The sequence below is a fragment of the Coregonus clupeaformis genome, chromosome 33 (genome assembly GCF_020615455.1).
Source record: "Coregonus clupeaformis isolate EN_2021a chromosome 33, ASM2061545v1, whole genome shotgun sequence".
NCBI classification, from domain to species: domain Eukaryota; kingdom Metazoa; phylum Chordata; class Actinopteri; order Salmoniformes; family Salmonidae; genus Coregonus; species Coregonus clupeaformis.
The window spans coordinates 4,490,931-4,504,240 of NC_059224.1; the positions used below are offsets into that span (position 1 = coordinate 4,490,931).

The 13,310-nt window shown below is 43.0% G+C and overlaps 1 protein-coding gene across 1 annotated transcript; it reads left to right on the forward strand.

The window, feature by feature from the left end:
• Positions 1 to 3,548: 3,548 nt before the first annotated feature.
• Positions 3,549 to 12,067, forward strand: LOC121548502 (26S proteasome regulatory subunit 4-like). Its single transcript, XM_041859957.1, has 11 exons — positions 3,549 to 3,604; positions 4,167 to 4,220; positions 4,356 to 4,452; positions 4,939 to 5,063; positions 7,899 to 8,084; positions 8,841 to 8,969; positions 9,530 to 9,626; positions 9,914 to 10,103; positions 10,368 to 10,519; positions 10,929 to 11,083; positions 11,759 to 12,067. Exons 1-11 carry the CDS (start codon positions 3,602 to 3,604, stop codon positions 11,891 to 11,893), a joined length of 1,323 nt encoding a protein of 440 aa, XP_041715891.1. The 5' UTR covers positions 3,549 to 3,601; the 3' UTR covers positions 11,894 to 12,067.
• Positions 12,068 to 13,310: the final 1,243 nt, after the last annotated feature.

The following is a 13,310-nucleotide window of genomic DNA, read 5'->3' on the forward strand; positions in this document are numbered from 1 at the left end:
AGATGCTGTGATGACAAGAAATCCGCTGACACTGTCCTTGATTATAATGGTTTATTACATCGAAGATTTCAGCGTCAATTTACAGACTCCTGCAGACATCTGGGGAACAACCGACCCAATCTCTAATATGTTGTTTCCTCCCCGTCCTTTGTTTCAACCATGGTATTCATAATCTGTAACCTATGTAACATGATATGGGTGGTTTCCCCCACAGACCAATCACAGGCCTCCACATAACAGACTCCCTCTAACACATCATTTGCAAACATCAGCAAAGTCATAAACTGTTTAGACACTACATATTTCCCCCCTTCGAGACTAATTAAGTCTCGAAAACAAAAAGAATAGGATTATGACAAATAACAATTTTTCTTATTTAGTAACTTTAGCAATAAACCAAAATGTATGGAGAGTAAACACATTTTTCTATGGAGTGTAAATACATTTCTATGAAATATGAACAAATCTTTATGGAGTGTGAGAGCGAAAAACCTGTCTGGCAGCTTTCTTTCCAAATATCCATCAATCAATCAAGACAGTAAAATTCTCTCACGACCCCTCTGCCCCAGGCAACCACCTAAGTACTCCAGATCAATTCATACATCTTTATCAATGCATTTTAAACTATGATGCAATTGAATACACATGAAAGCCTCAGAAAACAAAATACAATCAAAAATGTCCACATTCAGGCTGGTCGACCCATCGGACCCTCCTGTGGATTCTCTCTGTCCCTGCCTAGACCCAATATCCCTAAGCATCCACTAAATAAACAAACATCTGAGATCCCCACATGTACCCAACAACAGAAAATATCATTCTTCAAAAATTAATACAGAAAGAATATGGCACAAATGATGTATTACACATGCAAATATGTCTATATATCATTGCAGACACTGGAATGTAGTCCACTACACTTCATCTCCTCAGCAGTGTCGACTTTCAATGAAACGTCGATGATGGAATCTGAACATTTCCACACCTTCCTTGTTCCACTTCCTCCAGTCCATTCATATTGTCCATGTTTGAGTATTTGAATCCCCTCTACACATTCCCCCATATGCTTCTGGAAGAAAAGAAAACACCAAACAGTATATTTTGCAAAACAACACATGCAAATTAAAACATAAATATCAACAATAATATAAAAATGATATATAAAATGAATCACATTCCATTTCCCCCCTTTGATTCATAATAAAATACGAAATAACACAATAATATGTAAAAACATGTGAAAAATGATTGGATATTCAAAATGGATATCTATCCATCAACACTCCATCCAGTCCCACTTGTTAATCTCTGAACGGTTTTTGCTCCCCGTTCTTGTGATCATTTTGACCCCACGGGGTGAGATATTGCGTGGAGCCCCAGATCGAGGGAGATTATCAGTGGTCTTGTATGTCTTCCATTTCCTAATAATTGCTCCCACAGTTGATTTCTTCAAACCAAGCTGCTTACCTATTGCAGATTCAGTCTTCCCAGCCTGGTGCAGGTCTACAATTTTGTTTCTGGTGTCCTTTGACAGCTCTTTGGTCTTGGCCATAGTGGAGTTTGGAGTGTGACTGTTTGAGGTTGTGGACAGGTGTCTTTTATACTGATAACAAGTTCAAACAGGTGCCATTAATACAGGTAACGAGTGAAGGACAGAGGAGCCTCTTAAAGAAGAAGTTACAGGTCTGTGAGAGCCAGAAATCTTGCTTGTTTGTAGGTGACCAAATACTTATTTTCCACCATAATTTTTGCAAATAAATTCATTAAAAATCCTACAATGTGATTTTCTGGATTTTCTTTTCTCAATTTGTCTGTCATAGTTGACGTGTACCTATGATGAAAATTACAGGCCTCTCTCATCTTTTTAAGTGGGAGAACTTGCACAATTGGTGGCTGACTAAATACTTTTTTTCCCCACTGTAACAACATCCTTTCCATCCATAGGGTAAGAATATATATATTCTCTCACCACAAACCCCACCAAATATCTCTAAAATTCCGAATAGTCACATTGCCATGCAAAAGCTGATCTTTCACCATCAAAGTCCTGCTCTTCTTACTAAATGGAACATAAAAAGTTACATTATATTTCTCATTACTAACCTTACGTTCATGCTTACCAAAGTCATCATATAATCATCACAATCTGATATTCCCATAAACATACCCTGTCCATCATATGTTTTATTTTAACAAAAACAGCTTTTAGCCCTCACGGGTTTCACCTCCAATGCTTCAGGAAGCGCTGTTAACTGATTTTCCTTCCCGTCTAACAAATTCACATAGGGTAATTCATTTAACCAAGAACACTTAAACCTAGGCCTAAACAAATGATTCCACATCGACATCATTATATCTGTTAATGATTGTTGCTGATACAACAGCCATGATAAAGCATAAGATTGACACGTACTTGGACGTACCCTGGACGAATTGTGCGCCGCCCCATGGGTCTCCCGGTTGCGGCCGGCTACGACAGAGCCTGGATTCGAACCAGGATCTCTAGTGGCACAGCTAGCACTGTGATGCAGTGCCTTAGACCACTGCACCACTTGGGAGGATATATGTTTTATCTTGAAGCGTGGATTCCGATTGGTCAGACCAGCGTTGAATAGTCCTTAGCACGGGTACTTCCTGTTTGAGTTTCTGCCTATAGGAAGGGAGGAGCAAAATGGAGTCATGGTCAGATATGCCGAAAGGAGGGCGGGGGGGGGCCTTGTATGCATCCCGGAAGTTGGAGTAGCAGTGGTCGAGTGTTTCAGCAGCGCGAGTACTACAGTCGATGTGTTCATAGAACTTTGGCAGCCTTTTCCTCAAATTTGCTTTGTTAAAATCCCCAGCAAATAATATGGTCGGCATTTGATTGTGAGGTATTCTAGGTCGGGTGAACAAAAGGACTTGAGTTCCTGTATGTTATCACAATTACACCATGAGTCATTAATCATAAAACATACACCTCCGCCAGTCTGCTTCCCGGAGAGATATTTATTCCTGTCTGCACGATGAACTGAGAACCCAAATTGGATGACCGTTCAAAACATATTTTCAAAGTCGGAGCTCATTTATTCCCGACTTCCCAGTTGTCGTGAACTCACTGAAGTCAAGATTTCACAGTTCCGAGTTAACAGTTGTTTTGAGCGTGGCACAAATCATGCTTCATTGACAGCATGGCCAATGTTGAATGTTTATAATTTTTAACTTGGAAAAGAGCCCCTTAATCCCAGATTTGGGACAACACAGCCACTCCACTGAATAGCGGGCTAGTGATTGCTTTGCAATGCTTGCAGTTAGCCACTGTCACCGATTCCATCCAAGCCACTTATTGTTGAATTTGCAATTTTCAACTTGTTGTGTAATGTTTTTGTCCAATGGCCGATGAGCACCGATATGTTTTATCTATAAATTCTCTTCATTATTTCTCTTCAAGGAATTATTATTTTTGCCTAAAAATGTGGGGCTCAAAACATGAATGACTGGCGATTTCACAGCAGACCGGTGTTAAACCCCATCGAAGAAAAAGAAGATCAACGAAACCTCGTACAATTTTCATGCGAGATCCCTTACCGACCGTAGTGACGTCAATTTAGAGAGACACGCAACAATGGTGAGTGAGCAAGCAAATTTCTTTCTGGCTCATGTTTTGATTAGATATTACAAGTATTTACCAAGTTTTGTAGCTTGATATTAAAGATGTAGCAGTTTAATTTATACAGAAAATACGATTTTATGTAGTTGTTACATTTTAGAAACTCATTCGTTGTATAAAACCCTCATTATTGTCAGCTAACGTTAGCTAGCTGTTAGCTCTTACATTGACTAACGTTGCAGCGTTCAGTTTGCCGGTAGCTAGCTATCTAGCTAGCTTGCATGTTGATACCCGATCAAGAAATACATTTACATTTACATTTACGTCATTTAGCAGACGCTCTTATCCAGAGCGACTTACAAATTGGTGCATTCAAATACATAGCAGCGATTACTAATCGTAGTTAATCATCATACTCTGACAATTTAGTACTCGATGTTGAGTCTGTGGCCAGTTTACAGTAACTAAAGATGTCAATCAAGTCTAACGTTACCAACAATAAGTATGGTTCAAGGTTCATCGATTTATTTATTATACCTCCCAGGATATGTAGCTAACTAGCAAACTTGTATGATTTCAGGGTCAAAGCCAGAGTGGGGGCCATGGACCTGGTGGAGGCAAGAAGGATGACAAGGTGAGCATGACATGGCAACAACCAGAGCCTCTGACAACATCATCTCTATAGCTACCAGCTGAATCTTTCAGATTTCTGTGTTAACCTGCATTATTCTACTGCCACAAAACATGGCCCCATATCATATGTCAACAGGACAAGAAGAAGAAGTATGAGCCTCCCATCCCCACCAGAGTTGGGAAGAGGAAGAAGAAGAGCAAGGGACCAGATGCGGCCAGCAAGCTACCTTTAGGTAGCGTTACTAATGTCCCCTCACTTAGAGAAATGGTTATCTTTATAAATAACCTATCAACTCAATATCTAGCTTGGCGTTTTACGTCTTTTTCTGTATGTAATTTCTCACTCGCTTGTCAAGAGAAACAATATTGATAACGTATGGCAAGGGTAGGCAACTAGATTCAGCCGCGGGGGTCGGAACATAATTATAATAATTAGTACACTGCAAATTAACCTCAACTAAGCCCAGAAATAGATTATATTTGAAAATAAAAATCATTTCATACCTTTATTACATTGAGACACGATCATGTCTTATTTATTTATTCGTGGGAATACTTGGGAACAGATTTCCTAAACAATTTTTTTGAGGATTCCTGGTGATGTCAATCTTTTTTGACCAAAACTAACCCCCCCCCACCCCAAACAAAAAATAATCACTTGGGCTGCCTGTTGCCTACCCCTTATGTATGCTATGTGTGTCTCCCCGTTACGTATGCAGTCACCCCTCACACCCACTGCCGGCTGAAGCTGCTGAAGCAGGAGAGGATCAAAGACTACCTGCTGATGGAGGAGGAGTTTATCAGGAACCAGGAGCAGATGAAACCGTTGGAGGAAAAACAGGAGGTACTGACTAAAGAGATATAAAATACTTTATTATATACACTCAGTGACCAGTTTATTAGGTACATCACCCCGTTCACGAAAAAGGTCCGCTCCTACAGACAGTGAGTCATGTGACTGTGGCTTGCTATATAAAGCAGGCAGACAGGCATTGAGGCATTCAGTTATTGTTCGATTGAAAGTTAGAATGGGCAAAACGAGTGACCTAAGCAACTTTGAGCTTGGTGTGATCGTCGGTGCCAGGCGCGTCGGTTCCAGTATCTCAGAAACGTCCGTCCTCCTGGGCTTGTCACGCACAAGTGTCTAGAGTTTACCGAGAATTGTGCGACAAACAAAAAACGTCCAGTCAGCGGCAGTCCTGTGAACAAAAACATCTCGTTGATGAGAGCTCGGAGGAGAATGGCAAGAATCGTGCAAGCCGACAGGCGGGCCACAAACAGGCAAATGATGGATCAGAACAACAGTGGTGTGCAGAACGGCATCTCCGAACTCATAACTCGTCGATCCTTGTCACGGATGGCCTATTGCAGCAGACGACCACACCGGGTTCCACTCCTAAAATCAAGAATAGGCACCAGTGGGCACGCGATCACCAACACTGTACAATTGAGGAGTGGAAAAACACTGCCTGGTCCAACGAGTCCTGGTTCCTGTTGATGGCAGAGTCAGGATTTGGCGTAAGCGGGATGAGTCCATGGCCCCATCCTGCCTGGTGTCAATGGTACAGTCTGGTAGCGGTGGTGTAATGGTGTGGGGAATGTTTTCCTGGTACACGTTAGGTCCCTTGATAACAATTGAGCCACGTTTCCATGCCCCGAAGAATTCAGGCTGTTCTGGAGGCAAAGGGAGGTCAGACCCGGTACTAGATGGGTGTACCTAATAAACTGGCCGCTGAGTGTATAATACTATATTATATAAACTCTGCAACAAAAAAATATATACTGTTATTCAAAGGTAATTCGTAAAAATCCAAATAACCTCACAGATCTTCATTGTAAAGTGTTTAAACACTGTTTCCCATGCTTGTTCAATGAACCATAAACAATTTAATGAACATGCACCTGTGGAACGGTCGTTAAGACACTAACAGCTTACAGACGGTAGGCAATTAAGGTCACAGTTATGAAAACTTAGGACGCTAAAGAGGCCTTTCTACTGACTCTAAAAAACACCAAAAGAAAGATGCCCAGGGTCCCTGCTCATCTGCGTGAACGTGCCTTAGGCATGCTGCAAGGAGGCATGAGGACTGCCGATGTGGCCAGGGCAATAAATTGTAATGTCTGTACTGTGAGACGCCTAAGACAGCGCTACAGGGAGACAGGACGGACAGCTGATCGTCCTCGCAGTGGCAGACCACGTGTAACAGCACCTGCACAGGATCGGTACATCCGAACATCACACCTGCGGGACAGGCACAGGATGGCAACAACAACTGCCCGAGTTACACCAGGAACAAACAATCCCTCCATCAGTGCTCAGACTGTCCACAATAGGCTGAGAGAGGCTGGACTGAGGGCTTGTAGGCCTGTTGTAAGGCAGGTCCTCACCAGACATCACCGGCAACAACTTTGCCTATGGGCACAAACCCACCGTCGCTGGACCAGACAGGACTGGCAAAAAGTGCTCTTTTTCTGACGAGTCGCGGTTTTGTCTCACCAGGGGTGATGGTCGGATTTGTGTTTATCTTCAAAGGAATGAGCGTTACTCCGAGGCTTGCACTCTGGAGCGGGATCGATTTGGATGTGGAGGGTCCGTCATGGTCTGGGTCGGTGTGTCACAGCATCATCAGACTGAGCTTGTTGTCATTGCAGGCAATCTCAACTCTGTGCGTTACAGGGAAGACATCCTCCTACCTTATGTGGTACCCTTCCTGCAGGCTCATCCTGACAAGACCCTCCAGCATAACAATGCCATACTGCTCGTTCTGTGCGTGATTTCCTGCAACACAGGAATGTCAGTGTTCTGCCATGGCCAGCGAAGAGCCCGGATCTCAATCCCATTGAGCACGTCTGGGACCTGTTGGATCGGAGATTGAGGGTTAGGGCCATTCCCCCCCCAGAAATGTCCGGGAACTTGCAGGTGCCTTGGTGGAAGAGTGGGGTAACATCTCACAGCAAGAACTGGCAAATCTGGTGCAGTCCATGAGGAGGAGATGCACTGCAGTACTTAATGCAGCTGGTGGCCACACCAGATACTGACTGTTACTTTTGATTTTGACCCCCCCCCCCCCTTTGTTCAGGGACACATTATTCAATTTCTGTTAGTCACATCTGTGGAACTTGTTCAGTTTATGTCTCAGTTGTTCAATCTTGTTATGTTCATACAAATATTTACACATGTTAAGTTTGCTGATAATAAACGCAGTTGACAGTGAGCGGACGTTTATTTTTTTGCCTAGTTTATAATACTATATTACTGTAGTTTATCAGATGAAACCACTAAAGGAGAAACAGGTACTGAGACGGTAAACTGTCGGACATTTTACTTTAAAAAAAAAAATATTTTTTGTAATTTATCTGACGCTCTTTTCCAGAGCCACTTACAGTTAGTGCATTCGTTTTAAGATAACTAGATGGGACAACCACATATCTCAGTCATAGTAAGTACATTTTTCCTCAATAAAGTTGCTATCAGCAAAGTCAGAGCTGGGGGGAGTCCCCCATAGGACCACAGAAGTGCTATGCCTGACTGTTGTTATATCTGTGTCTGTTTGCTAAATTCATTTCCCTTTTCACAGGATAATGAATCACTTGATTTACTTGAGAAACCTGCCTTAGGGTATGTCAATTCAACTAATAAGTTATTGTCTTACATGTTTTTCCTGTGTCTGTTCTCCAGGAGGAGAGGTCCAAGGTGGATGATCTGAGGGGAACCCCCATGTCTGTGGGGAACCTGGAGGAGATCATTGATGATAACCATGCCATCGTGTCTACGTCAGTAGGGTCAGAGCACTACGTCAGCATCCTCTCCTTCGTAGACAAAGACCTGCTGGAGCCCGGCTGCTCTGTACTACTCAACCACAAGGTACTGACATATGTGTCTGCTCTGTACTACTCAACCACAAGGTACTGACATATGTGTCTGCTCTGTACTACTCAACCACAAGGTACTGACATATATGGCTGCTCTGTACTACTCAACCACAAGGTACTGACATATATGGCTGGTCTGTACTACTCAACCACAAGGTACTGACATATATGGCTGCTCTGTACTACTCAACCACAAGGTACTGACATATATGGCTGCTCTGTACTACTCAACCACAAGGTACTGACATATGTGGCTGCTCTGTACTACTCAACCACAAGGTACTGACATATATGGCTGCTCTGTACTACTCAACCACAAGGTACTGACATATGTGTCTGCTCTGTACTACTCAACCACAAGGTACTGATATATGTGTCTGCTCTGTACTACTCAACCACAAGGTACTGACATATATGGCTGCTCTGTACTACTCAACCACAAGGTACTGACATATATGGCTGCTCTGTACTACTCAACCACAAAGTAAAGAAAAGTGTCTACCCACAGTCAGGAATGTAGCCTACGTCAATGCCTCTGAATTTGGCTTTTTGTTGTCATTAATAGTTTTGACTTTAATTAATTGCATTGTAATCCGAGATTACTCATGACTGTGTTTTTATGTTTTTAATCTTTGACAATATAATTGTGTGAAGCCAAAGTCCTCATTATGTATTGATATTATTATGTGTGGGTTGAGTAGTGAGTGACGTTGACTAACTCTGTCCGTGTTCCATGTCTGTCCTGTAGGTCCATGCTGTGATTGGTGTCCTAATGGACGACACTGATCCCCTGGTCACAGTGATGAAGGTGGAGAAGGCCCCTCAGGAGACCTACGCGGACATAGGAGGTCTGGACAGCCAGATCCAGGAAATCAAGGTACACAACCACAGCCTTTAATACTACATAAGGCTTTATAACACAGCTACCATCTGACATAGGAGTACTGGACAGCCAGATCTACGAGATCAAGATACAACAGAGTAGAGGGCATCACCCTACATAACATGGGCTCTATAACACTACATAACACTCTATAACACTACATAAGACTCTATAACACTACACAGACTCTATAACACTACATAACAGACTCTATAACACTACATAAGACTACTATAACACTACATAGACTCTATAACACTACATAACATACTCTATAACACTACATAAGACTATATAACACTACATAAGACTCTATAACACTACATAGACTCTATAACACTGCATAATACTCTATAACACTACATAACAGACTCTATAACACTACATAGACTCTATAACACAGTAACTTCCAGTGGTCATTACCATGTGTTTACCCTGTAACTAACCAGTATGTACAGCCTGATAGGGGAGGGACATACTATACTCCACATATGCTCTTTAACGCTATACATTTTATGGTAACTACCATAATAACACTGGATGTTGTTCTGTAGGAGTCAGTGGAGCTGCCCCTCACCCACCCTGAGTACTATGAGGAGATGGGCATTAAGCCTCCTAAAGGAGTCATCCTCTACGGAGCACCTGGCACTGGTGAGTTAGATCAACATTTAACAATTCACATTCATCTACATTCATCTGTTTTAGAAAAAAATGTCTGGTCATTCAAACTGGAAATTATTTCCAAAGCTGCTCAAAACTGTTTACACAACAAGAAGCATCCAAACAATGTACATAATCCCTAAGACATGCATAGCAACAAACAGTATGTACAGGGTAACAGACATTGACATCCTATTACGTAATGTGCCGTGTGTGTGTGTGTGAGCCTGTTTGTGTCTCTCTGCTGATGTCTCTGTGTTCCTCTCTCTCTGTGTTAGGTAAGACCCTGCTGGCCAAGGCGGTGGCCAACCAGACGTCAGCTACGTTTCTGCGTGTGGTGGGCTCTGAGCTGATCCAGAAGTACCTTGGGGACGGGCCCAAGCTGGTCCGAGAGTTGTTCAGGGTGGCCGAGGAACACGCACCCTCCATCGTCTTCATCGATGAGATAGACGCCATCGGCACTAAAAGGTACTAATTCACTATAACCTTGTTAAAATACTTCCAACTGGATCCACTGATAAAAACATGGCTCTTGAAATGACCAGAGTTGTGTTCATTAGGCACGGAAGTGGAAGGAAACGGACTGAAACAGGGAGGGACTACCTGGACACAAATGTTTATTTTCCATTGCAAAACTTTTTAGAACTTCCTCTGTTGTGTGCCCTAATGAACACAACCCATGACTGTTTCTCTGCTCTGGGACTGACCACTGTGTGTTTCTCTCACTCAAAGATATGACTCTAACTCTGGAGGAGAAAGGGAGATCCAGAGGACTTTGCTGGAGCTTCTCAACCAGCTGGATGGTTTTGATTCCAGAGGAGACGTGAAGGTGATCATGGCCACCAACAGGATAGAGACTCTGGACCCTGCCCTCATCAGGCCTGGTAAGATGCTCTCAGGAGTATCTGTAAAATTGAGCCTATTTTGATATTTGATATTTAAATGGACCAGTAGAGCTGTACACTTGGACGGATAAAACGACCTCAGTTGAAGTGTATATTGAGGGTCAAGATTCTACTATACAATTAATGCAGATTAATTTCCTCATTCTGAACTCCATCTCTTGACCTTTATTAGTGAACATGGAGCTCTCAAAACTCTTCTACACAACTCAAATCAAAAGCAACCACATTCACTGAAGCCATTTGAGCAAAGCAGCCTTTATCTCCCCACACTGTTGAGTCCATGTCAATAAGTATTCTATTCTAGAATCAGAATGAGTAGAAACCGAACAGCCATTCTCTTTGTGATGTTCCATGCCCTCCTCACCCGCTGGTTATGTGGTTCTTCCAGGGCGTATTGACAGGAAGATAGAGTTCCCTCTGCCTGATGAGAAGACCAAGAGGAGGATCTTCAACATCCACACCAGCAGGATGACCGTAGCAGACGACGTCACCCTGGACGACCTGATCTTGGCTAAAGATGACCTATCAGGAGCTGACATCAAGGTAATATGGCTGGCCAGGGTTTCCTCTACTACCACCACTGTTAAAGGTGGGGTAGGTGGGCCCCTATCTAGGTAATCGGCGTGTGTGAGGTGATCCGTTTGAACAAGGCGAGATGCAGAATTGCTGATCTTGATCACATAATGAGAAGTTCTTCAGGATGCAAGGTGATTAGTAATTCTGCGCACTCTGACTGTAATGTAGTTGATCTCAAACACGCACTATGGCAGTCAAGGGTTTCCACTACCAATACTTAAGTGAGGTAGGCTCCCCAATCAAGCACTGTGCATGCCCAAAAAGTACTGGCCTCTATTGGTTTCAATTGAATGTTGTGTTTTTTTTTAGCCCCAAGTGTTGCCTTATGGATGTTTGAAAACCACCTAGGGGAAACAGAACTGTAGAACACATTAGTGCCTCGAGGTACACCAGAGGGGTAGGATGTTTGGAACATAAGTTCCCACTGACTTGACTGTGCTGCCCTCTTGTGGCAGCTCTTTACTTTTACAATACAGCCTTTGTTCTTCTGTCATTCCTATGTTCCCACTACATTTATTTTACCGTGTTAAATCAGTGATATTTGAAAGAAATGGAGGCAAGAGGATGCAGCTTGAAACTGTCTGAACAGGGCCCTTTTTCTGTAATCTACTGAGACTAACCTGAACCTGTCTTCTCCTCCAGGCCATCTGTACTGAGGCTGGCCTCATGGCCCTTAGAGAGCGCAGGATGAAGGTCACCAACGAGGACTTCAAGAAGTCCAAGGAGAATGTGCTGTACAAGAAGCAGGAGGGCACGCCGGAGGGCCTGTACCTCTAACCTCTGACCTATAACCCCTGACCTGCCTGCGGTGTGAAAGAGAGGAGTCTGGCTGTCTCCTCACAGAACAGAGAGTTTTGATATATTTTGTTGCATGTTACGTTGGACTCAACACTCCCACTGTCTACCTTTTATGTGCTATGATATGACAGACAATAAATACAAGAATTTGAATGTGAGAGAAGTGTTGTTATTCATTGTCCCATATATGATTAGTGTCATTCCCCTCCATGTTCTCTCACTTTAGTAGAGGTAGTGTAGCCAGTTGCTGTAACCGTTTGGTCTGCATTGAAGATGCCTGGAAATCTAGGCTAGAGTAGAAGTAGGTTTACTTGGCATACAGTCTGCATCATACCCACTTGTGGGTGAATTCAATAACTTGTTCATTAACTCCAGTAATAATCTTCATATGTTAATTGAAGTTCACAAACTAAGATGCCTTTTTTTTGCAGCTGAGCCACTGCAGTTCATTTGCCACATGCAGCAGAAAAGCAACATCGATTGAATTCCTCTTGATGTGGGACCATGTGTAACTTTGTACTCAGCACAACACTCTCGCTAGCCCATGCAGCTTCGTTTGGGCTTGAGTGAGAATGTCGCATGCAGCCCTGCTCTCGCTCTCTCTCTCTCTGGCATCCCCTTATTAAATCAGTCACGCAGTTCAAATGCAACACAGCGCAAACAGTAAAAAAAAAAAAAGCACACTTCAATCAAGCGTGGCGTGTACAGTAGGACCAGAAAGGGTGCATGGGAGGAGGGAGGGGAGAATTGTAATGAGACATTTGGCCTGCCAAGGATGATATATGTTGAGGATTACGGAGCTGAGCCACACCAGGCCTGCAGGCAGGGGAGACTTGGTTGTGAATGTGTAAGCCTAGCCTACATGGTTATAACTACTGGTGGGAATAGAGAGACTGGTTGAGTCTGTTTGGAATATTTCTCTATATCCTCCCTCTCTCTCTCTCTGCAGTGTGGAGTCATTGGCAGATATGGAGGTTGACCTTTCAGTGACTTCTCAGTCAACTGAAGAGGTAAAGACATGCTGTATCTGAGGAGATCTCTTCAGTCAGACTGTCATTGTCATCGACTTCTGTTTTGAGGCTGACTTTAAAAAACAAGCGTCATTTCAGGCAGAGACTTCATAGATTATTCAAAGACTAATGTTCTGACAGATTTAGTTGATATGGAACTTGATTTCTCTGTGGCCAGAGGGAGAGGTCATTCTCATCATCCACCACAAGGTGGCGCCTTAAGTGGTCTTTTTATGAAAAGCGCACTGACAACATAGACTGGACATGAGAATTAGGCTGGTCACATTTCTTGGCCAACAAATGTCGCATAAAATCTGCAGAATAAGATACTGTAGCCCAAGTAACTAAAGTAAGCTACTGTAGCCTATGCCCAAATTCTAAAATAA